The sequence below is a fragment of the Salmo salar genome, chromosome 23, assembly GCF_965601325.2.
Source record: "Salmo salar chromosome 23, fSalSal1, whole genome shotgun sequence".
Taxonomy (NCBI): Eukaryota; Metazoa; Chordata; class Actinopteri; order Salmoniformes; family Salmonidae; genus Salmo; species Salmo salar.
The window spans coordinates 16388733-16414703 of NC_138313.1; the positions used below are offsets into that span (position 1 = coordinate 16388733).

Below are 25971 nucleotides of genomic sequence, written 5' to 3' on the forward strand. Positions count from 1 at the left end.
TGTGAGTTGGCTCAAAGTTTGGGTAGCTGAGACGGTTTTTATCCATCTCTCCCACAGAGAGACACCTTCTCAGCTCAGCAATTTAACCCTAGAGGTGCCAACATATTTTTGCTTAAAAGCGACAAATTGGTAATGATTGCAAAGTACCACTTTAATAAACCTTTTGTTACACAAGTAAATGGTTGAAATTCCCCAAAATAAGCATATATTTAAACAGGTAGAACACTGCCACTGCTACACCCCCCAGGGGCGAAATCTGGGGTGGCTCCATATCTACAATACCATTCAAAAGTTTGGACACACCTACTCGTTCAAGGGATTTTCTTTATTTTTACTATTTTCTACATTGTAGAATAAAAGTGAAGACATCAAAACTATTAAATAACTAATATGGAATCATGTAGTAACCAAAAAAAAAAAAAAAAAAAATCTAAATATAGTTTACATTTGAGATTCTTCAAAGTAGCCACCCTTTGCCTAGATGACAGCTTTGCACACTCTTGGCATTCTCTCAACCAGCTTAATGAGGTAGTCATCTCAACATCTCAACATCAACTGTTCAGAGAAGACTGTGTGAATCAGGCCTTCATGGTCAAATTGCTGCAAAGAAACCACTACTAAAGGACACCAACAATAAGAAGAGACTTGCTTGGGCCAAGAAACACACTGGACATTAGACCGGTGGAAATCAGTCCTTTGGTCTGATTAGTCCAAATTTGAGATGTATAGTTCCAACCGCCAAGTCTTTGTGAGATGCAGAGTAGGTGAACAGATGTTCTCTGCATGTGTGGTTCCCACCGGGAAGTATGGAGGAGAAGGTGTGATGGTGTGGGGGTGCTTTGCTGGTAACACTGTCTCCCAAAAATTTTTACGAAATCAAGGCACACTTAACCGGCATGGCTAACACAGCATTCTGCAGCGATACGCCATCCCATCTGGTTTGTGCTTAGTGGGACTATCAGTTGTTTTTCAACAGGACAATGACCCAACACATCTCCAGACTGTGTAACGGCTATTTGACCAAGAAGTAGAGTGATGGAGTGCTGCAACAGATGACATGGCCTCCCCAATCACCCAACCTCAACACAATTGAGATGGTTTGGGATGAGAAAAGCAGCCAACAAGTGCTCAGCATATGTGGGAACTCCTTCAAGACTGTTGGAAAAGCATTCCAGGTGAAGCTGGTTGAGAATGCCAAGAGGTTGCAAAGCTGTCCTCAAGGCAAAGGGTGACTACTGTAACGACCCTCCCACTCTGTCTGCCATATTCTGTCTCTTTGCTCTTGTTTTCCTTAATAGGATATCAGTGGGCAGAGCCCGGGAGAGTCGTTAGCGAAATGGGACACACCTGGGCTCGGGTGTGTCCCAGGATGAATATACCTCTTCCACCATTCATTGGGGAGACTCTCTCCATGCAGACACAGATTTTGGTTGTGGCATTTTTGTGGCTGTTTTTGGTTGTTTGCGTTGGCACCTTTCAACACCACTCATTATCACATTTATGCATGCAACCACTCACTTACACTACTGATTACTGACTACACATACCGTTGTTAATTATATTTAGTTTACTTTAGTTAATAAATATATTTTGTTATTCCTTATCTCCACGTTGTCTCCCTTTTTGTTGCTCCCTTGGAGCCGGTTCGTGACACTACTTTGAAGAATCTAAAATCTAAATATATTTTGAATTGTTTAACACTTTTTCGGTTACTTCATGATTCCATATGTATTATTTCATGGTTTTGATGTCTTCACTATTATTCTACAATGTAGAAAATAGTAAAAATATAGAAAAACCCTTGAACGAGTAGGTTTGTCCAAACCTTTGACTGGTACTGTACCTCTGTGCCAAATTTTGTGTTTCTATCACAAAGTGCACTACTGAATCAAAACGTTCAGCTTCACACCAATAGTAAAAGAAAGATTGTTTTTAATGGAGGAATAAAATACAGAGAAAACATGGTAAATTGTTTTCTTGTTTTGGGTCGGCATCTAGTTGCTTGACAAAGTCCTGCATTTTTGAAGAATGAAACATTTTTTGGGGGAAATTATTACATTTTTGACTCCTTTGTCTCAGAATTGACCCCTGTTGTTTGGGGTTACGCTTGAAAAGATGAACTGGAAAAAAATACAGAAAAACACACTGGGTCTGTAAACAGATTTGTTTGTTTTATTCTCATCCTCTTCTCTGCAGTCTCTCCCTCTCTGTTCACTGCTCTCATTGTTCTATGAATTAAATCTGGAATCCTGCACTGAATGTTGAATCCAAAATAAACAATCAAAGCTGCTTTTGCCTGATTAAATATTGAAAACTCAAAAGGCTTTTCACTGTTAACCAGGATAACACAACATCTTCTATTAAACAGGATAATCGTTCCAGGGTGGTGGGAAAAAGGCACTTACTGAAATTTGAACTTGTATGTAAATAGTACTGATCTCTTAAGCTTCATGCAACATTCCTATATCTGTTCCCTGAACCCAGATGTAAAATACCTAAAAGACAATGAGAAGCCACTGTTGCTGAAGACCAATGATAATGCATTGCATCAGACAAATCTCAGTGAGAGCCCATACGCTTCTCATTTTCATAAACCATGGATATAACCAAGGCTGCAATTCTTTCTAACGGTTAGCTTATTGTTACTCCCGAGATGACAAAGATATCTACATCCAACTACTATTCATGATTAATTGATCACAATACCTCTGTTTTCTCTAAGATTGTATGGTGGAGAGCTATGCTACCAGCTGATGTTGATATACTGTGTGAGAGTCGAGTCAAGGTAAGGTAAGATGAGAGTTGTGCAGTCAGCTAGACTGGGACCATGACGAGTCCATGTGGCAACACAGATGCGAGGGCTCAGGTACACAGTGAAATGACACCCTAGTCCCTATATAGTGCCACACTTTTGACCAGAGCCCTTGAGGCGCTGACCAAAAGTATTAAATTGAATAAGGAATAGGGTGCCAATTGGACACAGCCATGGTTGGACGGACACAGTGTGAACATAGAGGATGATGGGATAGAATAGACACGCCCTAGGTGATGTGAGGATCACCTAAGGAAGTGGGCAAGGATGATACATAACAGACTGAAGCTGTCAGGGAAGACCCATCCATGCCAGACATATTCAAAGACCTATAACAATGTAGATGGTGGAGGGTTTAGGGTGGAGGCAGGCAGGCAGGCAGCATAGCAGTGGTAGAGAGGGTAGCAGTAGATATAGGGTAGGAGATGCACAGTGGACGTTCAGGTTGGTAGAGGAAGGAAGGTTCCTGGGAGGCCCATTAGGCCGGGACGGGCCCGTGGCACCCAGCGTGATGCTGGGAGCGCTGCCAGGCTCCAGCCCACCGGGCCTTGGCATACCGTGGGGTATCAGAGGAGGAGCAGGAAGGTAAAGAGTGAAAAAAACCAACCTTCTCGTTGATCTGAGAGGATTTGGTGAGGTTTGGATTGTTTTATGGATGGCGAAGTGCGATGATGATGGGGGGAGTAAAGAGAAAAGAGAAAAACCAACAAGAGAGAAAAAGGAAGAGGAGGAAGAAGACAAGGAAAAACAGAGAGAGTAAAACAGGAACATTTTCCACTTATCCATAATAGAGAGAGTGAGGAAAACACTATGGAGACAAAGGCCAGTGCACTGATAGCCACACTCCAAAAACACACACATAGCAACATCTCATACAGTACAGACATAAATATAAACACACAAACACACACACACACGTACTCCTCTCTGTTCCTGACTACTCTCATGTTCTCTAAGCCCTTCCCTTCAGACCCATCGGCTGCTGCCTGTGTATTAAGATGCCATTAGACAGTCAGAGAACCTGCGTCCCAAATGGCACCCTATTTCCTATATATCGCACCCCTATGGGCCCTGGTCAAAAGTAGTGCACTATAAAAGGAATAGGGTGCCATTTGGGTCGCAGACAGTCTCTCTGGCTGACAAGCGGACTTCATTATGCACACAAAGCAGATACTGTTCTGCTGTTAGCTAAGGCAGCCACATTTATTCTGTCCATTGACACCTTCTTAGCAGAGCCACTGAGGATAGCAGAGACAGAGAGGCTGGATGTGAATACAAACATCAAACATGGCCGCCACTGGCTCTGGACTAGTCATACACTCAGAGTTATTGACTCGCACACAAAATGGCCTGACCACGGAGTTGTACACCGACAACAGAGAGAGCTCTGTGCATCGCTCACTCAATGTTGAGGCAATGGCCTCATACCACTGTTGTGTGCTGACAGAATTAATCAAATGGGCCACGGTGGGGAAGTCTTTAACCAGTATGAGTGATTGTGGCATTCATGATGTCCTATACATTATGTCCCATGGGCACAGTCCTATACCTACATGAGCAGAGTATAGTGCATCTAAAGAGTCTATGCATTGTAGTGGTGGTTCCTTTCTTTAAAGCTTGTTTCTAATCTTGATCTCTGCATGCACACACATGCGCACACACACACACGCGCGCACACACACACGCACACACACGCACACACACACACACACACACACACACACACACACACACACACACACACACACACACACACACACACACACACACACACACACACACACACACACACACACACTACACAAAGACAAATAAAAGCACACACACATACGTACACAAGTTTCAGAGAAACTCAGAAAACCCCAAGACACATGAAACCTTGGGTGACACTTGGGAAAGACATGGGAAAGCACACAGACAATGGTAGAATAATTTTTTATAGCAGGATAAGCATTTGTGTAATGGACACTCCCATATACAGTCTGTGTATATGATATAACACAGCAATGGACATGGAGCCAGTGCCAAGGACACGCCACACACAGAGTGATGATCAGAAAGCAAAAGCTGAGATAGACAGACAAGAGAAAAAGAAGAAGTACAAATATAGGAAAAGAAGAGAGAGAAGAAATCTCTCTCTCTCTCTCTCTCTCTCTCTCTAGCAGCAGAGAGAGCGCTTTCAGGCACCATCATTTGCTAAGGAAATTACACCACTGGTAGAGTGGTGTAATACCTGGAGAGATAGAGGTTAGACCCATTCAGACAAGAACACATTGTACAGAAACAGAACAACCCAGTGTTACATTATACAGAAGCAGACATTTGTAAGAAAACAAATAGGAAAGAAGCTGGTAGTCTTGACCTTGATGACTTCAGTTGTAGGTTTAGTAGAGTGATATTTCAGCACAGTGCATAAGGGTTTATCTTTTTCAAATGATGTTCAACAGTATAGTAAAACTCCATGGCAACACATTATGGACTGAGGGTTTTCAGTGAAAAATAATCATAAAGAATATTTCACAGTGTAAAAAACACTTGAAAAGACTCTTTCAGTTCTCAAAGGCAATTCCTCCCTGGAGTGAGATGTAATCTGCTCTCTCTGTGAGAAATTGATGCAGGCATGGGTGGTGAGAAATACTGCAGGATTTTAACACATATGTATACACCTACACACATACTGCAGGATGGTCACATGCGCATGTGCACACACACACAAACACACACACTTATAGTCCACACACAAGCAAACAAGTACACAATATCTTACGCTGTCACTGGGCAGGTGCAGGCTGATTACAGAACACTTATACATATACACTGCTCAAAAAAATAAAGGGAACACTTAAACAACACAATGTAACTCCAAGTCAATCACACTTCTGTGAAATCAAACTGTCCACTTAGGAAGCAACGCTGATTGACAATAAATGTCACATGCTGTTGTGCAAATGGAATAGACAACAGGTGGAAATTACAGGCAATTAGCAAGACACCCCCAATAAAGGAGTGGTTCTGCAGGTGAGGACCACAGACCACTTCTCAGTTCCTATGCTTCCTGGCTGATGTTTCGGTCACTTTTGAATGCTGGCGGTGCTTTCACTCTAGTGGTAGCATGAGACGGAGTCTACAACCCACACAAGTGGCTCAGGTAGTGCAGCTCATCCAGGATGGCACATCAATGCGGGCTGTGGCAAGAAGGTTTGCTGTGTCTGTCAGCGTAGTGTCCAGAGCATGGAGGCGCTACCAGGAGACAAGCCAGTACATCAGGAGACGTGGAGGAGGCCGTAGGAGGGCAACAACCCAGCAGCAGGACCGCTACCTCCGCCTTTGTGCAAGGAGGAGCAGGAGAAGCACTGCCAGAGCCCTGCAAAATGACCTCCAGCAGGCCACAAATGTGCATGTGTCTGCTCAAACGGTCAGAAACAGACTCCATGAGGGTAGTATGAGGGCCCGACGTCCACAGGTGGGGGTTGTGCTTACAGCCCAACACCATGCAGGACGTTTGGCATTTGCCAGAGAACACCAAGATTGGCAAATTCGCCACTGGCGCCCTGTGCTCTTCACAGATGAAAGCAGGTTCACACTGAGCACGTGACAGACGTGACAGAGTCTGGAGACGCCGTGGAGAACGTTCTGCTGCCTGCAACATCCTTCAGCATGACCGGTTTGGCGTTGGGTCAGTCATGGTGTGGGGTGGCATTTCTTTGGGGGGCCGCACAGCCCTCCATGTGTTCGCCAGAGGTAGCCTGACTGCCATTAGGTACCGAGATGACATCCTCAGACACCTTGTGAGACCATATGCTGGTGCGGTTAGCCCTGGGTTCCTCCTAATGCAAGACAATGCTAGACCTCATGTGGCTGGAATGTGTCAGCAGTTCCTGCAAGAGGAAGGCATTGATGCTATGGACTGGCCCGCCCGTTCCCCAGACCTGAATCCAATTGAGCACATCTGGGACATCATGTCTCGCTCCATCCACCAACGCCACGTTGCACCACAGACTGTCCAGGAGTTGGCGGATGCTTTAGTCCAGGTCTGGGAGGAGATCCCTCAGGAGACCATCCGCCACCTCATCAGGAGCATGCCCAGGCGTTGTACGGAGGTCATACAGGCATGTGGAGGCCACACACACTACTGAGCCTCATTTTGACTTGTTTTAAGGACATTACATCAAAGTTGGATCAGCCTGTAGTGTGGTTTTCCACTTTAATTTTGAGTGTGACTCCAAATCCAGACCTCCATGGGTTGATAAATTGGATTTCCATTGATTATTTTTGTGTGATTTTGTTGTCAGCACATTCAACTATGTAAAGAAAAAAATATTGAATAAGATTATTTCTTTCATTCAGATCTAGGATGTGTTGTTTAAGTGTTCCCTTTATTTTTTTGAGCAGTATATATTAAATGCCATTCATCAACCGGACCAATTCTTAATCTGTATTCCCTGCGACAGCACTCCCACTGTCACTTGGTCCGAGTTAAGGCCTGCGTCCCAAATGACACCCCATTGCCTATACAGTGCACACATTTTAACCAGGGCTCTGGTCAAAAGTAGTGCACTACATAGAGAATAGGGTGTAGGGAATATGGTGCCATTTGGGATGCAACTAAGATCAAAGGGGAGCCCGGCACCAAGGAGAATGGCAGATATCTCTTCTATGTATCTTTTCTAAGAGTTTTTCCTCACATTCCATTTTTTTTATCACTGAATGGGTCATGTATGTATTAATCTGGGAGAATTTACGACCTGGGCTGACAGAGGCAGTTACCAGGTTTCCACCTCCAGAGGATGTTTCCTCTCAGTAGGTCAGAGGTCAACCATGGGACAATTTACCCAGAAGGCATGCACTGCAGTGCAGGTTGGTCATCACTAGTTACCACAAAGTCATAATTAAGGCTAAATCCCTCTCATTGCTACAATTTATTTTCAGAAAATCTGATTGAAAACCTAACCCTAACCTGAAATTAAGACCAAAAGGCACATTTTTTGTAGATTCACAAATTCTGACTTTATGGTTAACTAGTAACAACCGTACAGGTTAGGACATTGATTTTACACTGTTTTATAGGTCTGTCAGATACCTGAATAATTAATTTAAAGCCTTTGATGCTGAAGTTATCTAAAGAAGTTAGCTGGAGGGAGTATAGCATGAACCTCTGCAAGAAAAACATATTATCCTACTGGAAGCAAGTTAACATATAATTTGAAGATCAAAGTAATTGATGTGATGACAGAAATTAAGACTTGATTAAGACACTGAGAGGAAAGAGGAAGGGGGAAAAAGTAGGGAACTTGTCTGTCGGCCATGCATTAAAGACCAACATTGGTTAAAGAAAATAAAAAGGTATACCAGTTTCATTTAAGGACCAAAATAATTGATTGCTGTGCCATATATATTACAAAATAGTTGGGATTTTCAACGTACCGATTCCATGGTTTATGGTTCATGGTTTATGAACTAATATGCAAAATGATGCCGGATTCAAAACATATACAGTATACAAAATTCTTACAACCAATAGAATGTTATAGATATGGGGGATAGAACCTTCCCAGCTCTGCAGATTTAGCTGCGAAGAGACAAAATTATTAGATCATTTGTTTTGGTTCTGTCCATATGTAGCTTGTTTTTGGTCACAAGTCCAGGAATGGCTGAAGAATTGCAAACATTTACCTGGAGCAAACTCTACAGATAGCACTACTGGGTGATCTGAAAAGTCATAGTCAATCGATCAATAATGTAATATTTTTAATTTAGAAATTATGAGAATAGAAAGGTTTAGAACATTTGTGAAACATCACAGCACAGTTGAAAAATATATGGCAAATAGAAATCCAATATGGATGGTGTTAAGAGATAGATGGGAGGGGTTGAATGGAGATGAAGGTTGGGAATAATATAAACTAATAACAAGATAACTAATGTAAAACATACTGTGTCTGTAAAATGCATATAGGTTCAGAACTTTTGTGAAATAAATAGATTGAAGAGGTTGAGGTTAGAGGAAGGACAGGAGTAAAAACAAACAAAATGTAATTATTGTAAAATAGACTAAAATAGAATGTGAAATGTATATAGTATATATAAATTGGAAGTAGAAGCATAAGCGTTGTTGTTCACCAGTTTACTCCAATTAGGGGAGGTGTGGTAAGGTTAGAAAGAAATAAAATAAAATATATTTTTTAAAAGATGTGTATATACGGTCATGGCCAAAAGTTTTGAGTTTTGAGAATGACACAAATATTAATTTTCACTAAGTTTGCTGCATCAGTGTCTTTAGATATTTTTGTCAGATGTTACTATGGAATACTGAAGTATAATTATAAGCATTTCATAAGTGTCAAAGGCTTTTATTGACAATTATATGAAGTTGATGCAAAGAGTCAATATTTGCAGTGTTGACACTTCTTTTTCAAGACCTCTGCAATCCGCCCTGGCATGCTGTCAATTAACTTCTGGGCCACATCCTGACTGATGGCAGCCCATTCTTGCATAATCAATGCTTGGAATTTGTCAGAATTTGTGGGTTTTTGTTTGTCCACCCGCCTCTTGAGGATTGACCACAAGTTCTCAATGGGATTAACGTCTGGGGAGTTTCCTGGCCATGGACCCAAAATATCTATGTTTTGTTCCCCGAGACACTTAGTTATCACTTTTGCCTTATGGCAAGGTGCTCCATCATGCTGGAAAAGGCATTGTTCATCAAACTGTTCCTGGATGGTTGGGAGAAGTTGCTCTCGGAGGACGTGTTGATACCATTCTTGGCTGTGTTCCTAGGCAAAATTGTGAGTGAGCCCACTCCCTTGGCTGAAAAGCAACCACCCCATAAATGAATGGTCTCAGGATGCTTTACTGTTGGCATGACACAGGACTGATGGTAGCGCTCACCTTGTCTTCTCCGGACAAGCTTTTTTCCGGATGCCCCAAACAATTGGAAAGGGGATTCATCAGAGAAAATGACTTTACCCCAGTCCTCAGCAGTCCAATCCCTGTACCTTTTGCAGAATATCAGTCTGTCCCTGATGTTTTTCCTGGAGAGAAATGGCTTCTTTGCTGCCCTTCTTGACACCAGGCCATCCTCCAAAAGTCTTCGCCTCACTGTGTGTGCAGATGCACTCACACCTGCCAGCTGCCATTCCTGAGCTAGCTCTGTACTGGTGGTGCCCCGATCCCGCAGCTGAATCAACATTAGGAGATGGTCCTGGTGCTTGCTGGACTTTCTTGGGCGCCCTGAAGCCTTCTTCACAACAATTGAACCACTCTCCTTGAAGTTCTTGATGATGCGATAAATGGTTGATTTAGGTGCAAATCTTACTGGCAGCAATATCCTTGCCTGTGAAGCCCTTTTTGTGCAAAGCAATGATGACGGCACATGTTTCCTTGCAGGTAACCATGATTGACACAGGAAGAACAATGGTTCCAAGCACCACCCTCCTTTTGAAGCTTCCAGTCTGTTATTCGAACTCAATCAGCATGACAGAGTGATGTCCAGCCTTGTCCTCGTCAACACTCACACCTGTGTTAACGAGAGAATCACTGACATGATGTCAGCTGGTCCTTTTGTGGCAGGGCAGAAATGCAGTGGAAATGTTTTTGGGGGATTCAGTTCATTTGCATGGCAAAGAGGGACTTTGCAATTAATTGCAATTCATCTGATCACTCTTCATAACATTCTGGAGTATATGCAATTTGCCATCGAACAAACTGGCCACAGAAATTAATATTTGTGTCATTCTCAAATCTTTTGGCCACGACTGTACAGTACCAGTCAAAAGATTGGACACACCTACTCATTCAAGGTTTTTCTTTATTTGTACTATTTTCTACATTGTAGAAGAATAGTGAAGACATCAAAACTATGAAATTACACATATCATGAAGTACCCAAAGAAGTGTTAAACAAATCCTATTATATTTGATATTTGAGATTCTTCAAAGTAGCCACCCTTTGCCTTGACGACAGCTTTGCACACTCTTGGCATTCTCTCAACCAGCTTCATATGGTAGTCACCTGGAATGCATTTCAATTAACAGGTGTGCCTCATAAAAAGCACAATTGTGGAATTTATTTCCTTCTTAATGCGTTTAAGACAATCAGTTGTGTTGTGACAAGGTAGGGGTGGTATTCAGAAGATAGCCCTATTTGGTAAAAGACTAAGTCCATATTATGGTAAGAACAGCTCAAATAAGCAAAGAGAAATGACAGTCCATCAGTACTTTAAGACATGAAGGTCAGTCAATAGGGAACATTTCAAGAACTTTGAAAGTTTCTTCAAGTGCAGTCGCCAAAACCATCAAGCGCTATGATGAAACTGGCTCTAATGAGGACCGCCACAGGAAAGGAAGACCCAGAGTTACCTCTGCTCCAGAGGATAAGTTCACTACAGTTAACTACACCTCAGATTGCAGCCCAAATAAATGCTAATTAATTCTGTGTTCCCTGTCCAAAATGGCCGCCCCATTATAGCTGATTATAAATCCATAATTATCCATATATCATCCCCTAATGTTGTGTTAGATCTTTTTATAAACTTAAGTTATTGTGACCCAGAGTTACCTCTGCGACAGAGGATAAGTTCATTAGAGTTAACTGCACCTCAGATTGCAGCCCAAATAAATGCTTCACAGAGTTTAAGTAACAGACATCTCAACATCAACTGTGCAGAGGAGACTGCGTGAATCAGGCCTTCATGGTCGAATTACTGCAAACAAACCACTACTAAAGGACACCAATAGTAAGAAGAGACTTGATTGGGCCAAGAAACACGAGCAATGGGCATTATACCGGTGGAAATCTTGAGTCCAAATTTGAGATTTTTGTTTCCAACAGCCGTGTCTTTGTGAGATGCAGAGTAGGTGAACGGATGATCTCGGCATGTGTGGTTCCCACTGTGAAGCATGGAGAAGGAGGTGTGATTGTGTGGGGGTGCTTTCCTGGTGACACGCACTGTGATTTATTTAGAATTCAAGGCACACTCAACCAGCATGGCTACCACAGCATTCTGCAGCAATATGTCATCCCATCTGGTTTGCGCTGAGTGGGACCATCAGCTGTATTTCAACAGGACATGACCCAACAAACCTCCAGGCTGTGTAAGGGCTATCTGACCAAGAAGGAGAGTGATGGAGTGCTGCATCAGATGACCTGGCCTCCACAATCACCCGACCTCAACCCATTTGAGATGGTTTGGTATGAGTTGGACAGCAGAGTGAAGGAAAAGCAGCCAACAACTGCTCAGCATATGTGGGAACTTCTTCAAGACTGTTGAAAATGCATTCCAGGTGAAGCTGGTTGAGAGAATGCCAAGAGTGTGCCAAGCTATCATCAAGGCAAAGGGTGGCTACTTTGAAGAATCTAAAATATATTTTCATTTGTTAAACATTTTGTTGGCTAACCCTAACCCATATGTGTTATTTCATAGTTTTGATGACTTCACTATTACTCTACAACTTAGAAAATAGTGAAAATTTAAAAAAAACCTTGAATGAGTAGTTGTGTCCAAACCTTTGACTGGTACTGTATATATGTATGTACATGTATTTATATGCACAGTGGCTTGCGAAAGTATTCACCCCACTTGGCATTTTTCCTATTTTGTTGCCATACAACCTGGAATTAAAACAGATTTTTGGGGGCGTTGGAATAATTTGATTTACACAACATGCCTACCACTGAAGATATAAAATATTTTTTATAGTGAAACAAACAAGAAATAAGACAAAAAAACTGAAAACTTGAGCGTGCATAACTATTCACCACCCCAAAGTCAATACTTTGTAGAACCACCTTTTGCAGAAATTACAGCTGCAAGTCTCTTGGGGTATGTCTCGATAAGCTTGGCACATCTAGCCACTGGGATGTTTGCCCATTCTTCAGGGCAGAACTGCTCCAGCTCCTTCAAGTTGGATGGGTTATGCTGGTGTACAGCAATCTTTAAGTCATACCATAGATTTTCAATTGGATTCAACTGGGCTTTGACTAGGCCATTCCAAGACATTTAAATATTTCCCCTTAAACCACTCGAGTTTTGCTTTAGCAGTATGCTTAGGATCATTGTCCTGCTGGAAGGTGAACATCCGTCCCAGTCTCAAATCTCTGGAAGACTGAAACCGGTTTCCCTGTATTTAGTGCCATCCATCATTCCTTCAATTCTGACCAGTTTCCCAGTCCTTGCCGAGGAAAAACATTGCCACAGCATGATGGTGTTCTCGGGGTGATGAGAGGTGTTGGGTTTGCGCCAGCCATAGCGTTTTCCTTGATGGCCAAAAAGCTCAATTGTAGTCTCATCTGACCAGAGTATGTTTGGGGAGTCTCCCACATGACTTTTGGTGAACACCAAACTTGTTTGCTTATTTTTTTCTTTAAGCAATGGCTTTTTCCTGGCCACTCTTCCGTAAAGCCCAGCTCTGTGGAGTGTATGACTTAAAGTGGCCCTATGGACAGATACTCCAATCTCGGCTGCGGAACTTTGCAGCTCCTTCAGGGTTATCTGTGGTCTCTTTGTTGTCTCTCTGATTAATGCCCCCCTTGCATGGTCCGTGAGTTTTCGTGGGCGGCCCTCTCTTGCCAGGTTTGTTGTGGTGCCATATTCTTTCCAATTTTTTTATAATGGATTTAATGGTGCTCCGTGGGATGTTCAAAGTTTTGGACATGTTTTATAACCCAACCCTGATCTGTACTTCTCCACAACTTTGTCCCTGACCAGTTTGGAGAGCTCTTTGGTCTTCATAATGTTGCTTGTTTGGTGGTGCCCCTTGCTTAGTGGTGTTGCATACTCTGGGGCCTTTCAGAACAGGTGTATATATACTGAGATCATGTGAGAAATCATGTGACACTTAGATTGCGCACAGGTGGACTTTATTTAACTAATTATGTGACTTCTGAAGGTAATTGGTTGCACCAGATGTTATTTAGGGGCTTCATAGCAAAGGGGGTGAATACATATGCACACACCATTTTCCCGTTATTTATTTTTTTGATATTTCTGAAACAAGTAATTTTTTTCATTTCACTTCACCAATTTGGACTATTTCGTGTATGTCCATTACATGAAATCCAAATAAAAATACATTTAAATTACAGATTGTAATGCAATAAAATAGGAAAAACGCCAAGAGGGTGAAGACTTTTCAAATGCACTGTATGTATGTATGTATGTATGTATGTATGTATGTATGTATGTATGTATGTATGTATGTATGTATGTATGTATGTATGTATGTATGTATGTATGTATGTATGTATGTATGTTTGTGTATGTATGTATGTATGTATATGTATGTATATGTATACATACATAAACAAATATATGGGGGATTGGATGTGATGCTGACAAAAACATTGATGTAAGCTACATTCCATCTGCAACATTCAAGCTGATCTACCCCCTAAAAATAAGAGAGCCGGAGGAGCCAGCCGAGGCGTGGGAACCCGACCAGCCGGCCCGAGGCGTGGGAGCCTGACCAGCAGGTCCGAGGCGTGGGAGCCCGACATGCCGGCCCGAAATGTGGGAGCTCGACGTGGCGGCCCGAGACGCGGGAGTCTGACGGGCCGGCTGAGACATGACGTGGGATGGGAGCCAGACAACCCGGCCGAGGCATGGGAGCCCGACTAGCCGGCTGAGGCATGGGAGCCCGACCATCACCATCATGTCTCAGCCGGCATTCCCACACCTCAGCCGGCACGCCGGGCTCCCACGCCTCAGCCGACTGAGACATGATGTGGGATGGGAGCCTGATGAGCCAGCTGAGGCGTGGGAGCCGGCTGAGTAATGACGTGGGATGAGAGCCTGCCAAGCCAACCGAAGCAAAAAAAACTCTCGAGCCAGCTAAGGTATGGAAGCCCGACGAGCCAGCTGAGGCACCCCCGGCACCCGGGCCTGACGTCACCAACCCCCCCCCCCCCCCCCAAAAAAAAAGAATCCCTGATGCTTCCAATATTGGTGTGTCCATTCTGTAAGAACAGATGCTGGGAGACGAGAAGCAAGTACAGGGAGTGAAGATTTTATGGATAAACGGACATACAGTTGAAGTCGGAAGTTTACATACACTTATTGTGGGAAGCTTGTGGAAGGCTACCCGAAACGTTTGACCAAAGTTAAACAATTTAAAGGCAATGCTACCAAATACTATTTGAGTGTATGTACACTTCTGACCCACTGGTAATGTGATGAAAGAAATAAATGTTGAAATAAGTCATTCTCTCTACTATTATTCTGACATTTCACATTCTTAAAATAAAGTGGTGATCCTAACTAACCTAAGACAGGGAATTTTTACTAGGATTAAATGTCAGGAATTGTGAAAAACTGGGTTGAAATGTATTTGGCTAAGGTGTATGTCAACTTCCGACTTCAACTGTATAACAAAACATAGAACAGCATCTGGACAGGGGGAACAACATGACATTAATGCAGACATGGGGAAGAAACTGAGGAAGTGACAGATATAGGGGAGGCAATCAATAAAGTCATAGAGTCCAGGTGAGTCCCATGAAGTGCTCATGCACGTAATGATGGTGAAAGGTGTGCGTAATGATGGACTGCCTGGTGCCCTCGAGCGCCAGAGAGGGGGAGTGGGGGAGAAGTGACATCAGTAACATAAAAATGTGTGAATAACTTAATTCTTTGCCATTGGTGAACTTTTCCAATGTGTTTGCAATGAGCACGGTAAAAACCTGTGGGTGTGCATAAAACAGGGACATAAGGAACCAACTTGAGTTGAAGCATGGAAATTGCCTTTGAGAACCTGATATTAGCTGGTGGAATAGAGGCTAATTGAATTGTTTGCTGCCGAACATTATTCTCTAAAAGACCATGGGGGTTGAGTTTGATATGACATCAGCCCTGTTTGCTTTGTAGTAGTAGAACAAATAGGCAGTGCACCAAATAGGAGATAGAGTGCCATTTGAGACACAGCCATAGAATGCATAGCACCCTGTTGATAGGGGAATTTCCTACACTCAGGATGACAGTAACCAACGAGGTGTCTATTTCCTGTATGCACAGTATGTCTACAAGACTGCATATGTAACACCAGCATATAACAACTCTCTCCATTTCACCAAGGCTGCATCCAAAATGGCACCCTATTCACTATATAGTGCATTGCTTTTTTACCAGAGCCCTATAGGGAGTATACAATCCCCCCAGGAGAAAAGAAAAGAAAGAAAATAAACACCTCACACAGAGAATAGACAAAACATTGGCATAACAAGAACAGGCATCAACAGGTTAGGCTGGACCTTTCACTGACTGGTTGGCTGGGTAGGTGCACTATTATTCCAGTGAGGAAGTAGTTGGTTGGCATTTGTCAGTTTCCAGCCAGTGAATAGATCCACGTGGAGTATTTGTATAGCTAGACCAGGCTCGCTGTGGAGAGGAGTGGGTTAACTTGACCAGAGAGCAGACCTGGTTGTGTAGCTGTGGAGTGGGTTAGCTTACACTAGTCTTTAGCGCTTGACCAGAGAGCAGTGAGGGAAGTGATAGAATAGAATAGATACTTTATGGACAGGTGGATGGCCCCCACTGTTAGCACTGACCCGCTCGCCAGGCAGGGAGGGCTCTTACCTCTCACGTATAGGTTGGCCGGAGCCGAGTAGCGGGTCCCGGCGCTGTTGACCGCCACACACTCGTACTTGCCCTGGTCCGACTCCTCGCTGTTTTCTATTTGGAGAGCTCCTGAAGGGAGAGGGCACATTGTCAAGGCTCAGAGTCCACTCAGATGGATACATGGTTTGCATATCAAATGGCACCCTATTCCCTACATAGTGCACTATTTTTGACTAGAGCCGTATTCACCCTGGTCAAATGTAGTGCACTATATAGGAAGTAGGGTGACATTTGGGACAAAATGCACACTGAAATGTGTGTTCAGACTTACACTAAATCAAACTCACACATCCACATCACACACACACACACACACACACACACACACACACACACACACACACACACACACACACACACACACACACACACACACACACACACACACACACACACACACACACACACACACACACACACACGTTTGCCTAAACAAAAACAGAAATAACCAAGCCAACTTTTCATACACATACAGTATATATCAGAACAACTGACATTTTGAAAACAGACCCATCTAGCAGATAGACATTTTGGCAACATTGAGAAAACCAAAGCATAGACAGGTAAGCGGACATTACACTTCTTATTAGGGACCTAAATACCGCAGAAACAATACAATAGCAATTTTCATGAAAGTAGCTATATGTTGTAATTAACAGGAACTATAGCTCCTCCTGACGTTACAGTAAGACTGGACAGAGGAGAAAAGCAAATCAAGTAAGAAAAATACATACAGTAATTTAAAAGTGAGGAATTCTAAACCTGCTGTCTCATAAACAAAAAAACATATCTTTATCTTCTCACTTTTCAATACTAAAGTCAAATACAGGCCTAAGCCATTCTGTGAGTGACGACAATGTTAGTACGGAGAGATGGGAATCCCAAAGAGTTCTGCTGTACTTTAACGATCTCCCCATCACTCTGCCAAAGCTTCAGCCTTCAGCCTAATAGATTAACTAGCCACAAATCACTAATCAATTCTGCTTTGATCACCACTGATTAGTTCTTATCACCTGCTCTACTGTTGGTGACAGTGAGGACGGGAACCATTTTTCAAACAGTGAGGAAACAAATTAGTAAAAACAGACTAGGGGAGTGAAAGACTCTTTTATTCCTGCCCTTGTCGACAGTCCTCTTTGGTCGTCCCTGTCTAAAACGGATGACACATGAAGACTGGATCAGGAACATAACACTTACCTGTTCCTGCTCACTCAGAGTGATCAAGTGGTTTATCATTTTCTTTTACCATTTACCAAAGCATACATCCCAGGGCATTTTCCTTTATACAATGAACAGTTATTCATATACAGTAGACTCTGGATCGGTTTTGACAGACAACATGACTGTGTGTCTGGTGTTCATGTACAGGGATGCTGTTGATCGTGATGTTACACACATCATGCAGTTTGAGATCAGTGAATATTAATAGAAAAATAAATGTGAGAATATATTTCAGAAATGAATCTGAAATGCATCATATGGGATGAGTTTGTCACACAACTGCTGATAAAAATTTGGACATAGAAATAAAAGTGTGTGGTGACATCCATGGGAATCTGGAGTTAGGTGAGATGGATGAGCGCCCAGAAATATCTTTACCCAGCAGCCACCATGTTATGTCAATCATCTAGAGGATTCTGCCTGAGATGTGTATCCTGCTGCTACAAACGTCACATATACGCAGACAAGCTTCCGATTGGCTCATTCATACCCCCTCTCCCCTGTAACTATCCCCCCCCCCCCCCCCCCCCCCCACACACACACACACACACACACACACACACACACACACACACACACACAGCCCAACTCAGGTAAGCCTTTCTTCTCTCCAAGACATTTCCTTTCCATATCACAATGCAATTGTGTCAGAATGATAATGGGAGACGTGTTCAATGTACAGTTCTCTTTCCAAGGTCTTAGCTTTCTCCCTCTAGCTTTAACTTCTAGTGATCAACGCTTGGTGTAGGCAAGGGCAATCCTGTTTCCAATGTGCGGAGAGCAGAGGAATGCAGCAGTGGCTGGTTATTGCCACATAATATGTATTATCCTTTTCTATTCCTCTTTGATTGGATCTTGTGGAACCCATTTTAAATGTATCCCAAATGACAACCTATTACCCATACAGTGCACTACTTTTGTCAAGGGCCCATTGGGCTCTGGTTAAAAGTAACGCAATATAGCGAATATGGTGCCATTTGGAACACGTTTCCTTTCAGCACGTCTTCATGGCAGTGAGACCCCCTTGATGAGATGAGATGTTCTTTATCTCTGGAGAGAGACAACGAGGTGAGCAGCAGGCAAATGGGGAAGTTCATACTGACCCGATCACCGAAGCATGCTCTCGCTTTTCTCCCTTGTATAAAATAAGCCAGAGGTATAAGACAACTTCTCAGTCAGAGAGATGGTCTGCTTCCCCAATGGCACCCTATTCATAGAGCACTACTTTTGACTAGGGCACTATGTAGGGAATAGGGTGCCATTTGAGGCGCAGCCATGGAGATTTTAGGACCCTCAATAAAGATTGTAGCTAGCTGCCAGAAGCTCCACTCTCACTCTGCCCAACGAAGTTGAACCTTTAATAATGCAATCTAGTACCTCTTCCTCCTTCCTGCTTCTGACTAGAGCCTCTCAGGACAGTGCTCAGACAGGAGTCAGCGTTGACCACCTCTAAAACACATCACAGACTACTAATCATAGCAGGTGTCAATCCCGCCATACGTTGGGAATGGAAAGTAAGGCTCACAGTAATGTCAGGCTCATCGGAAATACAGTAATGTCAGGCTCATCGCGAGGAGTCTAGGAATATAAAAACTGAAAGAGTGGTCAAGAGATCACGATCCACGCTCAGGATAGAGCTGCCATTCAAAATATGAATCATATGTTTTGTTAATCTACAGTTTAAGCAGGTCCATCTTTCTATGAGGTTACAGTTTTAGGTGAACGTTAAGCCGGTTTAATTTGAAGTAAGGATTTTGTAGATTCGTACTTTGACGTTTGTGTTTTTAGAGGTGCCATTGACCAGACAGACTTACAAAGGGTCATGTACTGATGTGGAGAAGGAGTCAGGTCCCAGAGAGAGAGTGAGACAACTGGTGATGAGGACATTGTGAGGTGAAAGGAGGAGGGAATGGAGGAGGAGAATGAGGAGGAGGACAGGAAGGATGACGTGAGTGGACAGTTTTTTGTGTACCCAGCATTCTTACCTCTGATTGGTGTACCACCTGGAGAGGTAATTTGAATGCAAATAAGATTAGAGAGAAGCATTAGTACAAAGATGAGAGAAAGAAAGAAAGAAAGAAAGAAAGAAAGAAAGAAAGAAAGAAAGAAAGAAAGAAAGAAAGAAAGAAAGAAAAAAGAGAAGAAACCGCAGAGTGAAGAAAAACTTGAGTATTGAATTCCAGAAGCTATTTCTCCCTCAACATGTTTATAAAAAAATGGCTTTTTAAATTTCTGGATATAACACAATTTTGTGTTTTGCAGTGTTGGGTGAGCGTACCAGAGTGGTAACAGAGTGGTGACTCTGACTAAGCCGGTTATCTGTAACCAGTACTTATTTCGTAATATCCTAGTACTGACTGCCTATTTTCTGAATACCCGACTACTTCTGCTCTGCACTTGCCTGCTGTGTGCTATAATCCTGACTCTTTATGTTGTGTACACCTGGATATTTGTGTTCTCCCCATAATTGTTTATGCTATACACCTGGCTATTTGTGCTACTGAGCTGCCAGTCTGCTATGATTGCAAAGCTACTTATTCTCCCCACCTGCTTGTTTGTGTTAACACCTGGCCATCAACATCAACCTTGAATAGTGATCCGCTGTTCACCCAAAACAGGCCTGCTTCTGGATGTTACCTAAGACATTCTGATAATGTCTACAGACTAACTCTAGACAGGTTAACTAATCTGGGCTGTTCAGCTTCCTGTCGTAATGAGGTTAACACAAACACAGGCTACAACAGTATCTGATGTAATACTAAGAAACCTGTGCCCTGGAATACAGTAGCCTAAGTTGTGATATTGCTGCTGCATTGTGAGAGAAAGTCTTAGGTGAGTGCAGTGTTAATTGCACACCGATACATCTCAATATGACTAAGTTATAGCCCTTAAAATCACGTTTAAACGTGTATTGAACAGGCCATATAAAATACATTTTTATCAATTATCCTTTTTTTGTGGATCACCCTCTAACTAATTAGCTGCATATTTTGTCTTCACAAATAATATATTGTTTGATTTCATTGATTATTCCTGTAGTTGTTAGTACGGGGTCATTTGGGCATATTTAGTCATATGCGACAAACGTTGGAGGAGTCGGTTTGGTTACTATACAGATACACACGATCTGGATGGTAAATCCAAACCAGTATCCACTCATTAAACAGGAGCATAGAGGTGGAGGAGAGGGGTTGAGAGAAGAGGACGGAGAGCCCCCTAAAAGCTGTGTGTCCCATGTTGATGAGGTCATCAGCAGCTTAAAGAGGACTGGGTCTACGCTGAGACCTGCCAGGACAGACATACAGCCTCCATGTACTGAGCCCTGGTTGGTTTTAGTTCAGTATGAATATCACATGCTTTGTCCATGACAGACTTCAGTGTAGCAGGTACTAGGTAAATTGTGAAAAATAATAGTGCTTTATTATGTTTTCGCAATATCCTGGATACAGTAGGCAGGTATTCATTTTCCTATATGTTGAAGAAATACATTGGGGTTAATGCACAACAATAACCTATTACCGTGGATTTAATTAGTCCATGCTCTGCCTTCACAAGGACATAATATTATGACTGTATATATTTAACACATTTTATCATGTCATCATTATCCATATACATATTCATAATAATTCAAGGATGGCATAATATAACTCAGCTAATTATGTTACTAGCAGGCTGCAGTGGAGAGAATCACCAATCACCTAGGCTGTGTCCCAAATGACCCTCTATTTCCTATATAGTGTACTACATTTGAATAAAGCCCCTTTCAAAAGTATTGCACTATAAAGGGAATGAGGTGCACCATAAAGAGGAAAGGGTGACATTTGGGATCCAACCCTGGTGAGTCAGGAGGACCCAGAAGAGTTTGAGTGACTACTCCACACACAGAACCGTAGCCTTGTACACCTGCTACTCCAGGAGTATTTACCGGAAAGGATAGAGGTTTAGCCACTTCTGGAGACACTAATCCTCCTCCTCTTCCACTCCTACTCCTCTTCCACACCTCTCTTCCTCCCTATCAGATCCCCAGGACAGCAGAGGAGGAGTGTCAGGATGAGTGTCTGTTTGCTTTTTGTGTGGCCTGCATTGTAAACAGTGTTGATCGATGTCATGGGCCAGACTTCCTGGTTTGGACAAGCCTATTGGTAATTACCGGGAGACAATGACATGTTTAAGGGTGCATCCCAAATGTCACCCTATGTAGGGAATAGCATGCCATTTGGGATGCAGCCTTAGTAGAGGTGGGATAGAGCTCTGAGCTTAATTTGACGCAAAGGACACATACTGACTTGTCTTTCATTTGCTACCAGAGTTCAAAGGTCTCAAATGGAAAATTTTGGCTATTAGCATTCCTTGATGGATAAAAGGTCCTATAATAGGGATACTAATTTATGAGCAAATGTAATCTCACGAGCGCGTAATGAATTGTATTGGAACAAATAAATTGCTTGAATGTCAAGTTGACCTCTGACAGACATTTAGCGAACGGGCAGCACTTAAAAAAGAAGAGAAAAAAGAGACATGCACATTTGTGCTTGACTGCGGTGGGATTATAATGCATCCCAAATGGTACACTTTTCCCTACACAGTGCCCTACTTTTGACCAGAACCCAGGGCTCTGGTCAAAAGTAGTGCACTATGATGGGAATAAGTTTACAGTTAGGATGCAGCCGATGTGTGACGAGGAAGGCAAGCCAGCGCTATGAACCAAATTGAAGAAAATTGCAGTGCTGTCATGTTAATAATACATCATGGCGGGAGGATCTGTCTTCACCTGAGGCCTCTGCAGCTGAAGCCTGCCTGGGGAAATCCTCCAGCTTCCACGGGCTTCAAAGCTACACATAGCCTGTGTCCCAAATGGCATCCTATTCTCTTTATATCCCTTTATAGTGCACTGCTTTTGACCGGAGCCCTATAGAGCTCTATACAGGGGATACGGTCCCATTTACAATGCAGACCAGGGATATCCTACAGCTTCTCTCAGCCTTTCCTCTCTCTGTGTCTGTGGATAGGAGCCAGAGGTGAAACACTTCAATTATACCTCTGTTTCTATATTATATTCTATGCTGCCAGGGCTGGGGTTCAAGAGATGATGCCTATCTGGAATGCTTTTGGAGGTTGCATTGACGCTAAGGGTTTAGGGAGTAGGGACCCAGACTCCAACATTTTCGTGAACTGTTTCCCCCTCAAAACTGACTGTAGGGAGGGTATATGCCTATAGTACAAAGGTATGACGTGCACAGCTTTGCTGCGCCTGCCTTACTGACTAAATAAGTGCTTGGAAACAGGCTACCTTTCTGAGTTGTACTGAGCCTTGTGGTTTGTTATAACGTTAAGACGAATGGCTGCCTGCATCTGGTTCTGAAGGCACCACAGGCACAGAACAGCAGCAATCCCTTTCAGGAGCCACTGACGGAATTACAGAGCTGTTTGCAGTTCAATTAAAGTAGAAAAACATTTATTCACAACTTTAAGGAGTGATTTGGCAATTACATTTTAAATAAAAAAAATACATTCTACACAAGTAAATGTATGTTTTCATCATTGTTCAACACGGCATTGGAATATATATTGAATTTCAGTGATTTTATTGGGTGTGTTTGACATGGTGCAAAATACTGTGGGTGTGTTTCTCAGGAATAACCATGTACAGTGTGTGGGGACCGTGCGGAGACTCTGTACCTGAGCGGAGCTGTTTGATTCTTCCGTTGCTGCTGTTGATATCTACAGGGAGGAAGTCCTTGAACCAGGAGATCTCTGGGTCGGGGTTGCCACTGGCAGCACACAGCATGGTGGCCGTACGGGTCCGCTCCACTACCTTCAGCTGGGGTCCCATATCTATGGTGGGGAACCCATGGGGAATCTGGTCCTCTGGAGACACAGAGAGAGAGTGGTGGTTAGTGTACATGATATACTGTATATAATATAATGATAGTTTTAATGTAAGTGGACCCTGACATGAGTGAACATAGCTTGCTGGTAGTCCCTGGTATAGAAAAGTTGAGAAACACTGAACGAAGGCACCAGTCATCCATTAAATGCATTCTCTCTCTCACACACATATGCACACGCACACACGCACACACACAGCCTGTGACTTCTTTCCTTCACATCTTGATATGTGAGACCACCCCATCAGTCATGGTCTGTGCTCTCCTCTGTGATTGGCCTGTTCATCCCACAGCCTTGAGCTGCAGTGAGGTGGTTGCCTTTAAAACACTGTGAAATACAACCCCAATGTAAATATCGCTAGGCCAAGGCGTGACTAATTCACCTATGGAATTTCTCGTCATGGATCTGTGGAGAGTGAGGCCGGAGTGCGAGACGCAATTTCACTCTGGATGAATTGCATTCAGATAGAGAGGGTCCCCTGCTTTCCCAGGTATGATCATCTGGAAGGATAAGTGTGGTCAAATGTCAGCCTCTGCCAAATTCTGCATAAAAATTTAATACAATCAATGCCTAAAATCCCTTTCCATGCTTCCCTTCTTCTCCCTTGTGTGTGAAAAGAGGAAATACACCCCATCTCCAGGTACTCTAGAAAAGGAAAGCTCTGAAGGAAATAAATTGGAAGGACCTTGAAATAACTGATGCAGAAGCTTACTGTTAAGCTTACTGTTACAGTAATTAACAGGCTTCAATGGGACAAGCTAGAGTACAGTAACTTGAACGCTTGATGGATCAGTGACATTGCAAAAGACATCGGCAACCGTGACAGACAGCAGCCAAGCCAAGCCCATATTGATGAGCAAGGTGATGTGTCCCAAATCACACCCTATCTCCTATGTAGTGCAGTACTTTTGGCCAGAACTGTGTGATACCTGGTCAAAAGTAGTGCACTATAAAGGGAATGGGGTACCATTTGGGGACGCATGCCACTACCTGTCGTTACCCTTGTATGACAGTAACCTGAGGCAGTGTGAACAATGGTGACGCTGTGATTCTGTCAATACCAGGTACTACAGAGGGGAAAGTCAATAGCAGGTAGTGTAAAAGAGGGGGTAATTTCTTAGGATGAGGGTGTCTATTAGTCCTGTAAAGAAACAGAATGGGAAAGGGAAGGGAAAGGGGATACCTAGTCAGTTGGACAACTGAATGCATTTAATGTGTCTTCTGCATTTAACCCAACCCCATTGAATCAGAGAAGAAAACCTCAAGAGTGAAAGGACAATAATTGTGTCTCCAATGGCACCCTATTCCCTTTATAGTGCCCTACCTTTGGCCAGAAACCTATGGGTTATTTTTGGTTAATTTGGGATGCACACAATGATGCAAACGTCTGGCTCAGAAGAGTAAAGAAGAGTTCAGAGAGACACTGGGAAACCCTCTAATAAAGAGACTGGCTGTGAAAGGGACGTGGGATCCCATGAAGAGAAAGAGACACATGAACCCTGAGGACTCTGAGGAGGGGCTGGCTAGCTATGGGAAACACCTGTCATATGAATCAGGGGACTGAAGAAAGAGGTTAGCTGGCTGGCTGGTAGGTTGGCAGACTGTCTTGCTGATTGTCACTGGGAAACACCTACTGTAGCCTATCAGTGTTGCTCCTCCCTGGGCTCTGAGGCTCTGACTTAGGTAAGAACTGCCTGTTCTCTCCCCCCTCACACAATAAGAGCTGGAGCTCCATGAGTTGTCGTCTCTATACCCACTTTGAAAGAAGTTAATTGTCGACTGGCAAGGACGCCTTGAAGTTCTGTGAGGAACCATTTGCCCCGAGGAAGCCTTTGTCTTTTCAGTGTCTCACTAAGAGATGGCATACTGTAATAGTACCCCAAGGGGAGCTGGGGATGTGCCCTGGTCTTTATCAATGGAGGAGAGGGAGGAGAGAGGGTAACGCAGCCTTCTTAGAATGCCATTGCAAATTATTTAAACTGTGTCAAGTCCCATTCTTGCTGTCTGACCATCTCTCTCTCTGCTCCCATACCATACCTGGGAGAGAAAAACTACAGGGAGGGGGTGAGGGCACTCGGAGTGTGGTGTCGGGAAAACAACCTCTCACTCAACATCAACAAAACAAAGGAGATGATCGTGGACTTCAGGAAACAGCAGAGTGAGCACCCCCCTATCCACATCAATGGGACAGTAGTGGAGACGGTGGAAAGTTTTTAGTCCCTCAGCATACACATCACGTACAAAATGAAATGGTCCACCCACACAGGCAGTGTGGTGAAGAAGGCGCAACAATAATGTAAAAGTTAATTTGCAGTTTTTTTTTTTTTTTCAGGAGGCTGAAGAAATTTGGCTTGTCAACTAAAACCCTCACAAACTTTTACAGATGCACAACTGAGAGCATCCTGTCGGGCTGTATTACCGCCTGGTATGGCAACT

The 25971-nt window shown here is 43.2% G+C and overlaps 1 protein-coding gene across 8 annotated transcripts in view; it reads right to left on the reverse strand.

The window, feature by feature from the left end:
• The window catches only part of LOC106584181 (receptor-type tyrosine-protein phosphatase F), a 424555-nt gene that overhangs the window by 126991 nt on the left and 271593 nt on the right, over nucleotides 1-25971 (reverse strand). For 4 of the 8 annotated variants that reach the window (XM_082967930.1, XM_082967929.1, XM_082967927.1 and 1 more), the window contains exons 5-7: nucleotides 23326-23514; nucleotides 19629-19646; nucleotides 16381-16491 (exon numbers count right to left, since the gene is read on the reverse strand). In XM_082967930.1, coding sequence (XP_082824056.1) covers nucleotides 16381-16491; nucleotides 19629-19646; nucleotides 23326-23514 — 318 coding nt within the window. The remainder of the gene's footprint in view (nucleotides 1-16380; nucleotides 16492-19628; nucleotides 19647-23325; nucleotides 23515-25971) is intronic. The other 4 variants (XM_045706049.2, XM_082967931.1, XM_045706048.2 and 1 more) reach the window with 1 other exon arrangement.